General features: G+C 34.3%; 1 protein-coding gene across 5 annotated transcripts in view; it reads left to right on the forward strand.

Annotated features, from left to right (window-relative positions):
* LOC118195479 (uncharacterized) overlaps positions 1 to 17,226 on the forward strand; it is a 191,622-nt gene that overhangs the window by 48,511 nt on the left and 125,885 nt on the right. For all 5 annotated transcript variants that reach the window (XM_085810071.1, XM_085810072.1, XM_085810075.1 and 2 more), the window contains exon 3: positions 1,995 to 2,076. In XM_085810071.1, coding sequence (XP_085666197.1) covers positions 1,995 to 2,076 — 82 coding nt within the window. The remainder of the gene's footprint in view (positions 1 to 1,994; positions 2,077 to 17,226) is intronic.

Raw genomic sequence — 17,226 nt, forward strand, 5'->3', positions numbered from 1 at the left:
TCTTTGGAGTAGCTATCCAGCAGCTGAAAAGGGGGATATGTTGTGAATGGCATCAGTTCAATTTTTGGAAAAAATTTGGATATGGGAGGGGATGTTGAGAACGGTGGAGCATGTTGAAGAAGCATTTCTGAAATAGTTTGCCACTCAGAAAAGCTGTAATCTGCGTATGTATGAAAAAATGCTTCAGGCAAAGGCAAGTGAATTTGCCAGATTCTTTGGATAGACTAGAAAAGAATGAACAACAAATATAATAACTATAAATCTTAATTTGATTTTTTAAGTTAGATTTATTATTATTCAATTCTGTTGGCCGATGTGGTTAAATCTTTCTGTGTGTGTGTTTTATTCATTTTTCAATTTTTTGCATGTTTTTGTGACATAATTCACTTTTCCTATAGGATCAGAAGTAACGAAACAAAATTCTGATGATGTTTGTTGTAGGGTTCAAAGAAATAAAAATATGCAAATAGAAATGCAGCATCGTAAAGATGTCCAATTTTTAGAACCATAAATATCTTTACTAAATCTGACATTTCAAAAATGGAGACAAAACATATTGAGAAATTAATTATGCAAAGGAAACTGCCTTTCAAAGAGATATTGTGGAAAATATTTGCAAATTAGCAGATGAAACAGAGAGCAGTCGAAATATATGTTTGTGTATTAAAGAAAATGAACAAAAAAAAAAGGTGTTAAAGGGGAAGAAATTGATATGAGAAGGCTAAAATATCTGGAAAAATTTCAGTTAAAGAAAAAGCATAAATATTTTGTAGTTTTATGAATGTTTTTATTTTTTAATGTGTAATTGTTCTAATCGCGTTTTTGAAACCAATGTGATGAATTACATGTGCAATTATCTGTTATTTTAAGCTGTAATATTTCTTTAAATTTTGATATAATACTTTTTAACAATTATTTAAAAACATAAAATAATTGTTTAACAGAGATCATATAGATCTTTAACATTCACATAACTGCCATAGGTATAAAATATAAGTGTTTATTTTCTACAATTTGTAATCTGATGTATATGCATAATTAGAATAATGAATCTTATGCACATTTGTTTTGTTCTTAAAATGGTATAAAAATACTGGGAGCATAATAATGGTATTACAAGTCAGTTGCATAGATAATAGCTTTAATTTATTCAATTGCCATTTGTTGAGAGGTCTTAAACTTCTTCATTCATGGTTCTTTAAAGTATTTGATTTCCGTATATAGATGTCTATATGAACCCTGACTTTGGAAATCATGCATATCAGAAAATTTCATTATAAGCATGTTACTGATTTTAGGACTATATATAAAGTTGTTGTATATATAAAGTGAATGAGTGAACAAGAGTAAAAAATAAATATATTTCTTTACTACAGTACAAAGTCTGTAATCTGGACATCCATTATCCGGAATGATCTATAATCTGGACCTCAAAGCCGCAAACTTTTTTTTTTTTTTGTATGCTTTATGCATGCGCATTTAATGTTTACGCATGCGCATTTAGCACAAAAAAGGAAGCAACTTAAACAACTTACATTGAAAGAAATGTTTAATAAAGTAAGCAAATAAATATTAAGCTCTTTTTTTTTTTTTTTGTAAATTTTGATACCCTTTAGATCATAATTGCTCTTTATTTCATAAATTACAGTTTCATATATTTAATTGTATAATTTCTGCATGCCATCTTACCAGATTTAAATTCATGATCTATAATCCGGAAAACCCCTTCATCCGGAATCGCTGAAGTCCCGACGAGTCCGGATTACTACTTCTTTTAAATATACTTTTGAGGTCAAGTGAAATACGGCATTCACCAATTAGCCTCCTTTCGGCAGCAAAACTTGAAGTATCATCTTAAGTAAAATGCTCTTAAGATGACTGCAGTCAAGAGTTGTCAGTGCCTTATATTATGTGAATGCTTAACTTGGTTAAATGAGATTGAAGATTTTGTACGGATCTTTTGAATTACTAATTAATTTACAATTATGTTCTAGGGGTGATTCATGTGAAATTCGAGTACATGTTGATGGAGTGGCTTCTGAGCATTGTGCTATTTCCATGGATCAAGAAGGCAGAGTAAGTTTTATTATTTGGAATATTTTATTATTAACATTGGCATTAGCATTTTCAAAGTTTCATTTATCTGACTTACATACAGTTACACCATCAGCCCTAAAGCTGCTAACAATTACAAATAGATCAATTGGGCACATGGAAAATCGCTCAAGGTACAGAAATTCAGCTTCACTTAACCCTACACTGCAGGATTTTAAAATTTTCCTTGGAAAAAAAATATATAATGAAAAATATTTTTTAAAAACTAACTCTAAATTTTCATTGTTTTTTTAATTGAATATATACTTGTTGCCAAATGGCAACAACATGCAGTTGAACATAATAAGTAAAAAAATTAAACCGGGCAAAATGACTACACCATGTATTCAACAGAAAAAACTTACTTTAAATGATAGTCTCTAAAATCCTTTTTCTCTTTGTAAAAGCATAGAGGACCTGAGCATTTGGTGCACTGTATTCTAGTAAATCCTTTGCAATTCATCATTTTACATCCTTGTTTATTTCTAAAGTGCTCTGGCCAATGATTAATTCTGTCAAATCTATCTTTTAGAGGCTGTCTTGTGCAAATTTTTTTTTCCCCCCCTCGCTTGTTTTCCAATTATTTCCTCTGGCTGACACCCTCCCTCTTTTTGGAAATTTTTTCCCTCCGTCTAAGCACAAAGTTTATACTAACTGCAGTCTAAAATTGGTAAGTTTAGATGCTTTTCAGTGCTGAACGTTTGTGCGCTCTCTTATTTAACAATCAAGATTTGGTAATTGTCAGGTCTAATAGATGAAAATATCACTTTTTGCTTCCCGTGATTATTTTACACCTTCCAGTAAAACTATCAACTAAGTCCACACCTTCCATGTGCTTGTAAGTTGTTACAATGTAAGGACAGCTTACTTTCTTATGACACTTTTCTGTCCTGTCAGAGTGCTGTACCTTAGGATTAAATGTAGGATCTTCATCACTTCCACTCTAAAGAGCATTCCATATTTCATATGTCAATATTTTCTTTTTACCATTCATATCAACAAAGTAAACAGACCTATTTGCTTTCAGTATTTTTTAACCTTATACAGGGTTCGTAGCGGCCCTTACAAATATGCTTATAAGTCCTTATATTTGAAAATAAAATATAAAGGCCCTTATAGGTGCTTATTTTTCTTTAAAGCCCTCATTTTTTTAATTTTTAGTGCTTATTTTTTGCTTTTAGTGCTTTTTTTAATGAGCGCGCCTTTCCCCCCCGTACCTAAGCCGAAACTAAATAAACAACTTTTCTTCCTTATATGCAACGTCAGATGGTGAATCATACTCCCGGAAATTGCTTTACCCCTGATGCTAAAGCAAGGTTTAAAGTTTAAAGAAATTAAACATTTAGCAGTAGTAGCAATAAAAGCTCCCTGAGATATGTTGTGCAGACATTGAAGACAATAAAAGATTTTGAACTCAACCAATTTATTAACTATATAATAAAGAATAAAAACACAGAAAATAAATGTCAATAATATTAGAGTCTTAGGAAAAATATTATATAACCATCATTCATCAAATATTTTTACCTGGTTTCCGAAACACTGGCATTCTATACAAACAAAAATGTCCTAAACAGTAATTATGCGGCCTAAAAATAAAGCTGGCTACACATTTAATAAGTTCATGATCAATGGTCAAGAAAAACACCTGAAAATTTAAATGAAGTTCTTGAAAACACTTAAAAACCGGCCTAACTCCGTTTGCACAAGGAATCGCCGTTCACGTATTTTTAATTCCGCCTTCATTGAAGAACATGGATGCCACCCACGGCAGTCACTCGAATGGTAGCTTCTGGAACCAAAGAACTTTATTCTGGAACCATCATCTCCCAAACCGGAATCAAGGCATTTTTATTCACCGGACTGCATGCATCCTTTTGAAGGGGCTGGAAACCGCTCACTCACTTGCCGGGAAACCAGGAACTAGAAGGGTTGAGCTAGAGCGACGCGAGATACTTATAGCAGAAGTAGGAATGACGTCATCTCACGACAACCAATCAGCTATCGGCACGAATCGGCTTTTCAGATGACGTAACATCATGTTTCGTTTTTGCATCTCAATTAGGTTGAAACAGTCCGTTCTCAATGCAAACAGTGGCAGCAAGAAAAAGAAGTAGAAGTAACTACTATATTACATTAAAATAAGGACTAAACTAAATAAACATTTCAAGGAGGAGAGATGATGCAGTAAAAGGTTTAAAAATAAGCTATATTTTCCAACAAATGCCTCTCACATCATCATCTCCGACCTGAAATAAAAACCGAATGCCAGTATCTTTACAAAATTCAAGCTAAGCAAAACAAGAATAAATGAATATCACAATTTCATTCAGAAATTTTTAAGAAAATTTTTCTTTGGGAAAAATCTTATCCCATTATTGAAAAATTTTACCGTAGCTAGAAAGTCCAACATGTTACAGAACAATACAAAGACATATATGATCACACGCTCAATACTTTTACCCAGGGCCCTGGTCATTCATACAACATTCTACACTATACAATTTTACATTTACCTAATATCCATCATATATGATTTATAGCATATTAGTTTCAAATAAACAAAACTTAATTTAAATACACACAAAAACAAATTTCATAAGAAAGTTGTTCCACAAAATCTTACCAGGTTATGCTTAGTCAGCGGTTTTGTCATGGGATCAGCCAGATTATCTTTACTTGGGACATATTTTAAATCAAAAATTTCCCTGTTCAATAGATCACGAATGAAAAATAGTTTCACATCTATATGTTTTGTCCTCGAGTTTTCAATGGGTGATTTTGTAAAACATATAGCAGCCATATTATCAGCAAACAATATTGGCCTCGAAACATAGTTACTTGCAATCTTAAACCGAATGCATTCATCCAAAATGTTTTTAAACCAAACTAATTCTTTTGCTGATTCAGTCATGGAGATAAATTCAGCCTCCATAGTAGATAAACTCACTCCCCTTTCTTTAAATGTACGCCAAGATACAGGTGATTCTCTCAACAAAGCTATTTGTTCACCAATAGACACCATATCATCCCTGCTTGAAGCAAAATCCGAATCTGAATATATATTGAGCTTCAGTTCCTTGCATACCAGTTTGAGTTTGTGCTGTCTGGTATTGGAAACGTACCCTAAAAGTTTAAGTAATCCTTCCCAGTGAAACTTACCAGGATTGCTTTGGAACTGAGAAAATGTATTAACAGCATAAGCTATATCCGGACGAGTACGATTGCAAAGAAACAAGAGACATCCCAAAACATTTCTATAAGGATAATTCATCATTTCAGTCGTTTCTTCTTGTGTACTGGGACTTTGAGACTTTGAGTATTTCACACCTTTAACTATTGGAAGGGAAGTAATTTGTATTTTAAAAGACCTAAATCGATCAACTATGTCTTCTATATATAATTGCTGATGAATTAAAACACTATTGTTCTCATATTCAAACTCCACACCCAGAAGCTTTCTTGTTTTACCTAAAATTTTCAAATCAAAATGTGAACTCAGGACTTTTAATATCCTTTTGGCCTGAACTTCACTTTTCCCAGACACAACTATATCATCAACATAAACCAACAGAATGACAAAATCTTTAAAACGATAGACACAATTACACCACTCAAACTTGATGAACCCTAGGTTACATAGTGTTCTATCCAACTCGTAGTACCATAATCGCCCACTCTGATGCAAACCATACAAGGCTCTATCTAAACGACACACAAAAGTTTCTTTATCTCACTCCAGAAGACCCTGAGGTTGGGACATGTAAATCTCCTCTGATAAAGGAGCATAGAGATAAACACTTTTCACGTCACATTGTATATTTGCCCATCCAAGGTGTGCAACTAAAAGGCAGAAAAAGAGCCTTATTACTGAAAAGTTGACTACAGGAGAGTAGGTTTCATCATAGGTATCGTATTTAATTTGCCGATAACCCTGAGCCACTAAACGAGCTTTAAAACGAACAGTGTTTCCAAATTCGTCACGTTTAATGTTGAAAATCCACCTGCAACCTAGTGGAGTCTTGTCTTTAGGAAGTGGAACAAGATGCCATACCTTATGCTTTCGCATGTTGGCCATTTCCTCTTCCATTGCCTCTATCCATTTAAGCTTTTCTGCAGATTTCATTGCCTGGTTATAAGTGTTTGGAATTGAAACATCTAGTCAGCTATCTCGGGTATACGACGTTGAAGGAGTACCAGTTGGGTCGATTTCACCACTATAAGTATTGCTTCTCTTGAAATCAAACAAGGTAGGATCATATTGAATATTATGTTCAGTGCAATACCTTTATGATTTGGTGATCGTAGTCTTTGATTAGACCCCCTCTCAAAATAATACACATCCGTACGAGTGCCGTCTGCCCTTGGAACAGGTTTACGATGCCAAGTTACTTGTCTCATTGTAGATTGAGTATCAGTGCCAATTGTAGAAGAAGGTACGTTGGTATCTGTTCTTTCCTCTATTTCAGGAAAATAGCCAACTGGAGTGTCAGTAGATTGGAACTCTACCCTTTCTTCAGATTCCAAATCAGGAAGGGTGCCCAGTGCAGCTCCACTGCCACTTTTCTGCATTCCAATCGACTCTTTAAAAGTAGCATTTAGGGTTTCTACTACCTTTTGCTCATTTTCCAACCAAATCTTGTACCCTTTTGTTCGTACACTGTACCCAATCAATCGGCCCTTTGTTGCCTTTGGATCAAGTTTAGAATTTCTTTTAGCCTTTGGAATATCACATAGGCAATCGTTCCAAATGCCATAAGATGACGTACTGATGGTTTCCGCTTAGTGTATAATTCAAACGGGGTTCTATCTTGGCCCTTATGACAGATTCTATTAAATGAATATGCAAAATACATTACTGCGTCTGACCAAAATTCGGAACTCATTCCACTATCGTGTAAGATTGCACGTACATTATTTAGAGCTGTCTGATTAAATCTCTCACAAACTCCATTCTGTTCTGGAGTATAGACATCTGTAGATTCGTGCTTTACACCGTTTTTATTACAATATGACCTGAATTGATCATTATCATATTCTCGCCCATTGTCAGTCCTAAAGTATTTCAATCTAAGGTTCAAAGATCTTTCCGCACGTGCTATATGCCTTTCAAATACTTCAAACACCTGACTTTTCTCCACAATGGGGTATACTACCACATAACGAGAATATTCGTCAATAAAGGAAACGAAATAACGTTCACCATTCCTACCTGGAATGTTAATAGGTCCCCATACATCAGAGAAAACCCTTTCAAGCGGTCTCATTACTTGAATACCTTCTAAAGGTCTATAAGAGATTCGTCTTTGCTTATTGATTTGGCAATGTTCACAAAACAAATTGGGTGAGTGCTTTAACACAGGAAGACCTCGAACTGAATGTCTCTTACTAGTCCTGACAATAGTATCATAATTTATATGACCATGCCATAATTCACTATTATTATGCTGAACTGCGGATGCCTCAAATTTTACAGATTTGCCCTCCTTTTTGATTATTTTCGGGAATACATGATAGTTACTTCCTATCAACTTAGCCTTGTACAAAGTTGAATTCTCATCATCAGTAACTTTAATTTGCCCATTTTTACCATAAAATCTTGCTCCATTGATATCCACCCTAGGTCCAGATATTAAATTTTGTCTCAGTTCAGGTGAATATAACACATCTTTAAGCAAAATAACCGTACCCCCAAATTTCATTTTAACAGTACCCTTCCCATGAATTGGAAAAGTTACCCCATCAATAGCTACTAGCATATTCTCATTTTTCACAGGAGAAAAAGTATCAAACAATTCACGATTTTTACAAAAATGATGAGATGCAGCCGTATCAAAAATCCAACTATCATCATTTTCTTCCAAATTGTTAACATTGGCTTGAGCTATAAAATGGGACTGTGCATGGGAATTATTTTTACTCTTACTCAACTTGGGTTTATTCTTACACTTAGAAGATGTTTTATTACTACTAGATACAGCTGAGGAACAAGAAGAAGCAGGTGAGGGTGATCTGGAAAAATTACCTCTCATTCTACAGTATTTTTGAACATGACCTGGACGGCCACATTTATAACACTTGAGCCCTTTAATGTGCTTAAATTTGGGTTCACAGTGAGTACTTTGAACTTCTATAGTCTTATTGGAGTTTTCCCTACCTATCTCTTAAATTAAGACGCGTTTCCTCTGCTAGAATTTCAAGTTCAACATTTTTAAAAATGAACTTTTCATCTGGCCACCTCAAAATATTCTGAACTACTTGATCATATTTATCTGGAAGGAACCTAAGAAACTGGAAACATATATATACGTCTCTTACAGCCTGATTAATATCAGCTAACTGTTCAGTTACGCGTTTTAATCTAGAAGAAAAGAAACTAATACTTTCATTTGGCTTGATTTTGCAATTTAAGAACTCTGAAAACAGGGACATATGTCCTGACCGATAATCTGGCTGGAAATATTTGGCAAGCGTGTTCCATGCCAATACCGGGTCATCAATTTCACATATCAAGTTTCTATATTCAGGGCTTACATTCATATAAATTAACGATAATGCCAATCGACTTCTATTTTGATAGTCGGCAATAATTTCTTTTGTAATACCCTTAACATCATCCAAATCAGGACATTTTTCAATACCTTTGACCAAAAGCCATGCATTTTTTTCATTTAAGACAAACTTCATATCTTTAGATCATGTAAAATAATTACATGCATCAAGTTTAGCAATATTATGCATGACACTAACAGTAGCCATATTTGAATTTTAACAAAAACCGCCTCCCAATCTCTCAAGTCCCAAATTAACTTTAAACTTCAAAAGTCTGCACTAAAAATAACTCAGGAGCTGGGCCCATAACCAAAATGATGCTAAAGCAAGATTTAAAGTTTAAAGAAATTAAACATTTAGCAGTAGTAGCAATAAAAGCTCCCTGAGATATGTTGTGCAGACATTGAAGACAATAAAAGATTTTGAACTCAACCAATTTATTAACTATATAATAAAGAATAAAAACACAGAAAATAAATGTCAATAATATTAGAGTCTTAGGAAAAATATTATATAACCATCATTCATCAAATATTTTTACCTGGTTTCCGAAACACTGGCATTCTATACAAACAAAAATGTCCTAAACAGTAATTATGCGGCCTAAAAATAAAGCTGGCTACACATTTAATAAGTTCATGATCAATGGTCAAGAAAAACACCTGAAAATTTAAATGAAGTTCTTGAAAACACTTAAAAACCGGCCTAACTCCGTTTGCACAAGGAATCGCCGTTCACGTATTTTTAATTCCGCCTTCATTGAAGAACATGGATGCCACCCACGGCAGTCACTCGAATGGTAGCTTCTGGAACCAAAGAACTTTATTCTGGAACCATCATCTCCCAAACCGGAATCAAGGCATTTTTATTCACCGGACTGCATGCATCCTTTTGAAGGGGCTGGAAACCGCTCACTCACTTGCCGGGAAACCAGGAACTAGAAGGGTTGAGCTAGAGCGACGCGAGATACTTATAGCAGAAGTAGGAATGACGTCATCTCACGACAACCAATCAGCTATCGGCACGAATCGGCTTTTCAGATGACGTAACATCATGTTTCGTTTTTGCATCTCAATTAGGTTGAAACAGTCCGTTCTCAATGCAAACAGTGGCAGCAAGAAAAAGAAGTAGAAGTAACTACTATATTACATTAAAATAAGGACTAAACTAAATAAACATTTCAAGGAGGAGAGATGATGCAGTAAAAGGTTTAAAAATAAGCTATATTTTCCAACCCCCTTTCTCTGCATTAACGTAACCTATGGTGCGTGCGGTGCACGTTCTTCTATTGGTCAAAGAATTGCGAAAATGGTAGAATATTCCAGTACATTCGGTATTCTTTTCCTCCCACCCAAATAGTACACGCGTTTGAATTTCTATCAAGATTTTAATAATTTGCATTCTCGTTCCGCGCGGTCAGTTCATATTCATGTTTATTATGATCCTTATGCTTATATTATGAGCATATGAATGAATATTTATAATAATATAGTTGCAGTAACTGCTGAAGTATGGATAAACTTCCAAAAAGGGGTGTGTTTTTACACAGATTTGCTTTCTAAGGAATAATATTTGGAATGGCTTAAATAAAAGGAAAGTAATCAAATAGTCAAAAGTAATTTTTTTTCCCAATACATTATACAGTACAGAGGTTGGGAGGTTCTCCCCTTTCTCCGCAAAATCTCTAATATTGAAACAGCGGTCTTTTTTTTTGGTCACTGTCCAATCTAGATTGAATAGGGCTAAAAGATTTTTGCGTTCTACCCAGCCCAAGCGAAGATTGATTCTATTCCGGAAATGTAACGCAGTCTTTTGAAAATTAGAATCAGAAACACCCCAGATTAGTAAGTCTCTTTCTTTTCCTTTATTTAGTTCTTTATTCTCCAAATACTGGTAGCTGTTGATTCCGATTGCGTAATATCACACATGGAAGAATTATGCCGCACGTATTGCACAATAGCGTTTGCGGTATTTTGCAGAGATAATTAATTTTGATGTTCAGTCCGAGATTATGAACACTTAAAAGATTTTTACTGTGCTTTCTAAACAGAATATTTCTCAGTTCCATTGGTCTATTTTTATATGATGTGCATATAGAAATGTCAAAATCATTTATTTAGCCGAAAAATCTGAAGAACGGCTACAATCTCCCCCACTCCTCTTTTTCCAGTTACTATCCGGAATATTCGGCAATTTCCGAGTATGTGGGTTAGTTAAGCTTTTACTGTTAACCTTTTAACTGTCAAGTTATTTTGATGATTTAGGTGCTTAAATTGTCAATTTTCTTTTTATTCCAAAAATGAAATGTTTGCCTCGCAATCAGAAAATCAAAAAAATGCCACGCACTTTGAACTTTAACCTCTATGCTTTGAAACCTTCAGTAAAATACTGCCATCTGTTGAATTGAAGCCGAGATAAACTTCTCACATTATATATTGGGGTATAACAATACGATGCACTCAGAAAAAAATTAGCTCAAGTAATATTCGGGTGTGACATTTTGGAATACCAATTCTGTTCCCAAGATTATTTCGGGCATGACAGTTAAAAGGTTAAAGGATGACTGCATGAAGCAATTTCCCGTCTTCTGATTTCAGAAATGTGCCTCTTTTTTACTTAATTTACTTTGCTTGGAATATATGTTAAGGGAAATCTTTTATGCAATGATAATTTATAAAATGTTCAGAATTTTGATTTAAGTTAAATTATTTAAATATTAATATGAGTGGGAAAATAAATTGTATTTATTATTAGGTGCCAAACGAATACAATTAATATGGCTTATTATTATTTATTTTCTATATTTTGAACTGAAATTTCAATGCTCATTCTCTTAATAAATATTGCATTGCTCATATTTTAAATTACAAGTCTAATTTTTCTTTTAAGGTTATGCAGTTGTATATATGTAAATAGACAGGTGCTTATTTTTTCCTTAAAATGTGCTTGAAAAGTGCTTATAGGTGCTTATTTTTTTAACTAAACTGTGGCTACGGACCCTGTTATAAAGTTTTAAAAAAGAAATAAATTACTTCCAATCCTACCGCAAAGACTCATTATTAAAACTGCATGGACAAAGAAAAGAAAAAAATCTAGAATATGAAATATATACAGAGCACATACTTTCTGAGCTACTCTGCTGAGTTGAATTGTTCACTGCATCCTTCCTGCATAATGTTGCCAGACGGCTACAGATACATATAATGGTCTAATTTTTTTTTAAACGTTAGCTTTTACACAAAATGCCTGTTAGATGGAGGATAAATGTTAATTTTATGCGTAATGATTTTTTTAGTATTCGTAGAAAAATTTTATTGTAAATAGCAACTGCGAAATTTGGTCATTCAAGTGATTTGAAAAGTTTATTCCATGGTTTCATTTTCTGTTAAATTACGGGTAACTACTGCCATCTATTGAGAATAAAAGGTGATAATTGAATTAAAGATGTCCAAAACTTGATGGCTCTTGATGCCCATTGTTGCCTTATGGCTACATTTTGCTAGTTATTAAGAAAAATCACCTGTGTAGCCATTTGGCAACATAATGCAGTGTAGGGTTAAAAACATATGTGGATCTTAAAATGTGAGCATACATTTCTTTAATTATTTTAACATCTCTAAAGAAGAACAGCAATTAAATCAGCAGTTGCTAAAAGACTTATATCAGGTTCACCTCTGTGAGAAAAAGCTTAATACTATTTATTTTAATACCATAAATGGTGTTCATGCCATATGCAAATTTTGATTTTGTTCTCTGCAAGAGGGCGCCTGCGAGCGCTGAACTACCTGTATATCTATTGAATGAACTTGTTACTCTCACGGCCAATACTTTCCATCCACTAACATGGTCCGTCAAACCAGAGCAATACTTGGGATGATGTGTCAAGATATTTTGAATGTCCTGAAATACGACATCTCGTGCAAAGAAAACGAATTTATTTTTGTCTGGATTGTGGAAATAGCAGCCGGAATATGGAGACTATTTTAAAGCAAAAGCGAATCATTAAGGGTAAGTTGACTCGTTTAATTTCACAAGTAAATGGTTTACAAAATTAAGAAAATTCTTTTTCTGCATTTGAACATTTGAAGCAAGTCAACTTTCTTTTTTTATGTGCCGCACAAACTACGCAGTTTGGTTGGGCATATAGCTTTTTGCCTTTATTTTCTATCCGAATTAATTTGTACTTTTTGATGTCTAGCAAAAGACGTCCAGGTGGATCAATTTTATATCGTGGAGTTCGTGGTGCCGAGTTCGATGTACCAGGTTTTGGCTCTTCAATGTCCATCAAATCGTCTGCATATATATCTTTATTTTCATGTGAAACCATATTGAAGGATTTCAAAATTTACTGTAAGTAGAATTTGAACAATCGAACAGCTTCAAACCACAAAACATACTAAAATGTGCTAGCTACAGTCGAGATAAATCATATTACTATGACTCACGCCTTTAAGCTACAGTCAAGATAAATCGTAGTACTACAACTCCCACCTTTAAGCTACAGTTGAGATAAATCTTATTACTACAACTCCCGCCTTTTAAGCTAAAGTCGAGATAAATTGTAGTACTACGCCTTTTTAATGTGTTAGTAGCAATAATACCATGGTGCCCATCACTCAGGCAGTATTATTGCCTAATGCGGTTGTTTATGATAAAGATATTAAAGGCAATTTACAAGAATGCAGGATGCTAATTGATTCAGGTAGCCAGGTCTAATTTATTCGGGAGCATTGTAAATTGCAGCTAAAGCGTACTAGTGCAAACATAAGTGTAAATGGCATGAGCTCGCAAAAAATTAGAAAGATTTCAGGTTCAGTTCAATTACAAGTAACATCTCCATTTTATAAAAATGCAAGCATTTCAGTTAATGCATTAATTATACCCAAGATAACATGCGACCTTTCTCAATATCAAGTTGATAGGTCTGTTTTGACAGTGTTCAAACACTTGCGGCCGGCAGATACAAATTGCTTCCAGCCTGGCCCAATATTCTTTTAGGCGCAGATGTATTTGGCGAGATGATGCTTCATGGACGTTTAACTGTTCCGGGTCATTCGTTCACAGCCTTGGAATTGATATTCGGCTGGGTCATTATCGGCGAAACTAAAAGTGTATCACAAACAATTATATCTAATCATGCTAGTTGTACCAATGTTCAGTTCCAGCTTGAGAATTTTTAGAAATTAGAAGAAATTTACACAGAGGAAGAAATCGAGTGTGAAAATCATTTCAAGCAGAATTTTTCTCGTGGCTCAAGAGGTAGATTTGTTGTTAGGTTTCCATTTTGTAGATCTGGCAATGAATTTGGGTCATCTAGGGATGTTGCTGTACATCGTTTACAAAGCACTGAACATCAATTTATTAGGAATAAATCTCTTTCCATTCAATATCACAAATTTATGGAGGACTAATTCAGAAGTCGAACAACAAAAATCAGCGTTATATTTTCAAATTTTCACAGAAGTAGTTTTGATGGTTTTATCAAACCCTGCAAAAGTGCAAATGAACAAGATGTGGTATAATGATCAGATAAGATAAAAAAGCCTGAACAGAAAATAAGCTAGTGGCGCCACCTGTTGATGAAACCAGAACTAAAACATAATTTCTTTACAGGCCGAAGGCAAAGATGGATTGGAATTAGGATCATTAACTAGAACAGAAAGATTGTTTTGAATGTGAAATGCCTCTAGAAAATACAGTTCTCCAATGGAAGATGTTTTTTGAATAATTTTGGCAGCAGAAAAATTGAAAGTGATTTTCGGACCAACAATGTTGGGCAACAGAAGACTTCTGTGTTTCCTTTTTTCTAACGTATGCTTCATGTTCCTTGATGCGAAATTTTAGGGCTCTCTTAGTTTGGCCAATGTGAATTAAACCACAATGGCAAGGAATCCTATAAATACCCCAGGAATTCATATCCGGAATGGGGTCCTTGAGTATGGAACTCTGAATTTTATTGATGAGAGAATAAACGACCCAAAAGTTAAATTTATGTAAAATATGAGCAGCTTTATAGCTAATTGATGGAAAGAAGGGAATGACAACAGAATTTTTATAATCATCTAAAACAAGAGTGTGCCTTTTAGTGTGTTGAGATGAGAATTTTTTAACTGCTTGATTAATAATGTTGGGTGAAAAGCCCCTGTCAACAGCTATTGTTTTTAAATAATTTAGTTCTTCATCAAGAGGTAGTTTGGAGGAGCAGGCTTGAAGAGCATGGAAAACATAGAAATAAAATTAAACTAACTTTTGTTTAGTCGGATGACATGATTTAAAGTGTGGTGGAAGGCAAACTGATGAAGGTTTATGGTAAACCGTAGTACTGAAGTTGGATGTGTTACGTGTGACCAGAATGTCGAGAAACGGAAGGGAATCGCAAGTCTCAAGTTCAAAAGTGAACTGAATAGCAGGATCAATAGAATTCATTGTTGAAAGAACTTTATTACCTTCAAACAGGGTAAAAGTATCGTCTACATAGCGGAACCATACTGGGAAGTTTAAAGTTTCAAACAATTTTGATTCATAATAATGCATGTAGAATCAACCAGGATGGGACTGAGGGGGCTTCCCATGGCTAATCCCTCAGTTTGCTTGTAATATTTATTTTGGAAAACAATATGTGTTTAATTAAGACACAATAACACGCCGAATAAATACTAATTCAGAAGTCAAACAACAAAAATCAGCGTTAATTTACAAAATTTTCACAGGACTAGTTTCGATGGTTTTACCGAACCATCATCTTCAGCTGCAAAACCGCAAATAAACAAGATAGGAAATAATGTTTAGATTCTTGTCCAGGCTTTCTTATCTTATCTAAACATTATTTCCTATCTTGTTCATTTGCGGTTTTGCAGCTGAAGATGATGGTTCGATAAAACCATCAAAACTAGTCCTGTGGAAAAAAAAAAAAAAAAAAATTTTTTTTTTGTAAATTAACGCTGATTTTTGTTGTTTGACTTCTGAATTAATATGTGTTTGTTTCAAACAGAGTTGAGTAAGAGAAGTTAGCTCATCAATTTCGATGCAAGAGAAATGAAATTCGCGAAGTCTGGTTTCTAGACATCTTAATGCACCCTCCACTGGAACATTGGTGAATAATGATTTTACATCAAAAGAAACCATTTGTAAATTTCTAGGAGAAATGTTTTTAACCTTTTTTTACAAACTCTATTGAAATTTGTATGGTGTAAATGTTATTGTCTAATAGAGTTGAAATTCTAGAAACTAAATATTTAACTAATGGATACGAGGCAGTACCTAAACTTGATACAATAGGGCCTTATCAAATTGTCATATTTTCTGTCCAGGCTTTCTTATCTTATCTAGTCATTATATCCCATCTCATTCATTTGTGCTTTTGCAGCTGAGGATGGTGGTTCGGTAAAACCATCGAAACTAGTCCTGTGAAAATTTGAAAATATAACGCTGATTTTTGTTGTTTGACTTCAGAATTAGTATTTGTTCGGCGTGTTGTGTCTTAATTATGGAGGACTATCAACAAGTTGGTCATGTGGAATTGATTCCAGAAAATGAAACTGATGTTCCAGCTAATTCTAGTTTTTACATTCCACACCATTGAGTTCCTGATAAAAATGGTGATAAATTTCGAGTCGTATTTGATGGTTCTGCAAAATCTTCTAGCCGTATTTCTCTTAATGAGAAATTGATGGTTGGTCCACGGTTACAGACTGATCTGACAACATTAATTACCGTATTTGACGGCATATAAGACACTCTTTTTTTCCTAAATTTGGTCTGAAAAAAGTTACCTGCGTCTTATACATGAAGGACACAGGTTAACTTTCAATACTGAATGGTATTTTTAACCCGGATAAAGGTCTAGACACACATAACTTTTTCTACATCTGTCATGATTATTTTGTGCATGCGTGAAATATCTGTCGCTAAAAAGCGCCAAAGCTCGAAGCTGATGGCGAAGTTCGAACAGGTTCGACGGTCACATTACGTCTATGGAGCCATTCCTTCTTTACATAGATTTTCTTTGACTCAGCCGACACACGTGTCAGTATCGGTGCTACTCTGTATGAACATGTCGGTATCGGTGCTTAAAACTATTTGTTTAAAAAAAAATACCCTGGAAAATATGACTACAGGAAACAAGAGATTAAGCTATACAATTCAGTATAAACTAGGAGTGTTAAACTACGCCTAGTTTAGAAGTGCATGGAAACAGAGCAGCAGCAAGGCATTTTGGTCCACGTACCGAAAAAATGATACATACTTGGCGACTGAAGGAAGATCAACTGAAGACTGCTAAAAAACAAACACATAACCTTCGATGCCCAGTTCCATCTTGGCCTGGACTTGAAAATGCTGTAAAAATGTGGGTGATAGATAAGAGGAAATCTGGGATAAGTGTTTCAACCAAAATGATAATCAATGAGGCAAAAGGATTTGTAGAAAAACATGGGAATCAGAACTTTTCAGGGTGTGAGGGCTGGTGCTACAGGTTCATATAAAGGCAAGGCTTATCAATGCGCACAAAAACAACTATTGCACAAAAAATGCCAGCAGATTATGAAGAAAAAAATTCTAGCATTTCATAGGTTTGTTATA

This window comes from Stegodyphus dumicola, chromosome X2 (genome assembly GCF_044657685.1).
Source record: "Stegodyphus dumicola isolate Sdum_Otavi_A_Nest chromosome X2, ASM4465768v1".
In the NCBI taxonomy this organism is placed as follows: domain Eukaryota; kingdom Metazoa; phylum Arthropoda; class Arachnida; order Araneae; family Eresidae; genus Stegodyphus; species Stegodyphus dumicola.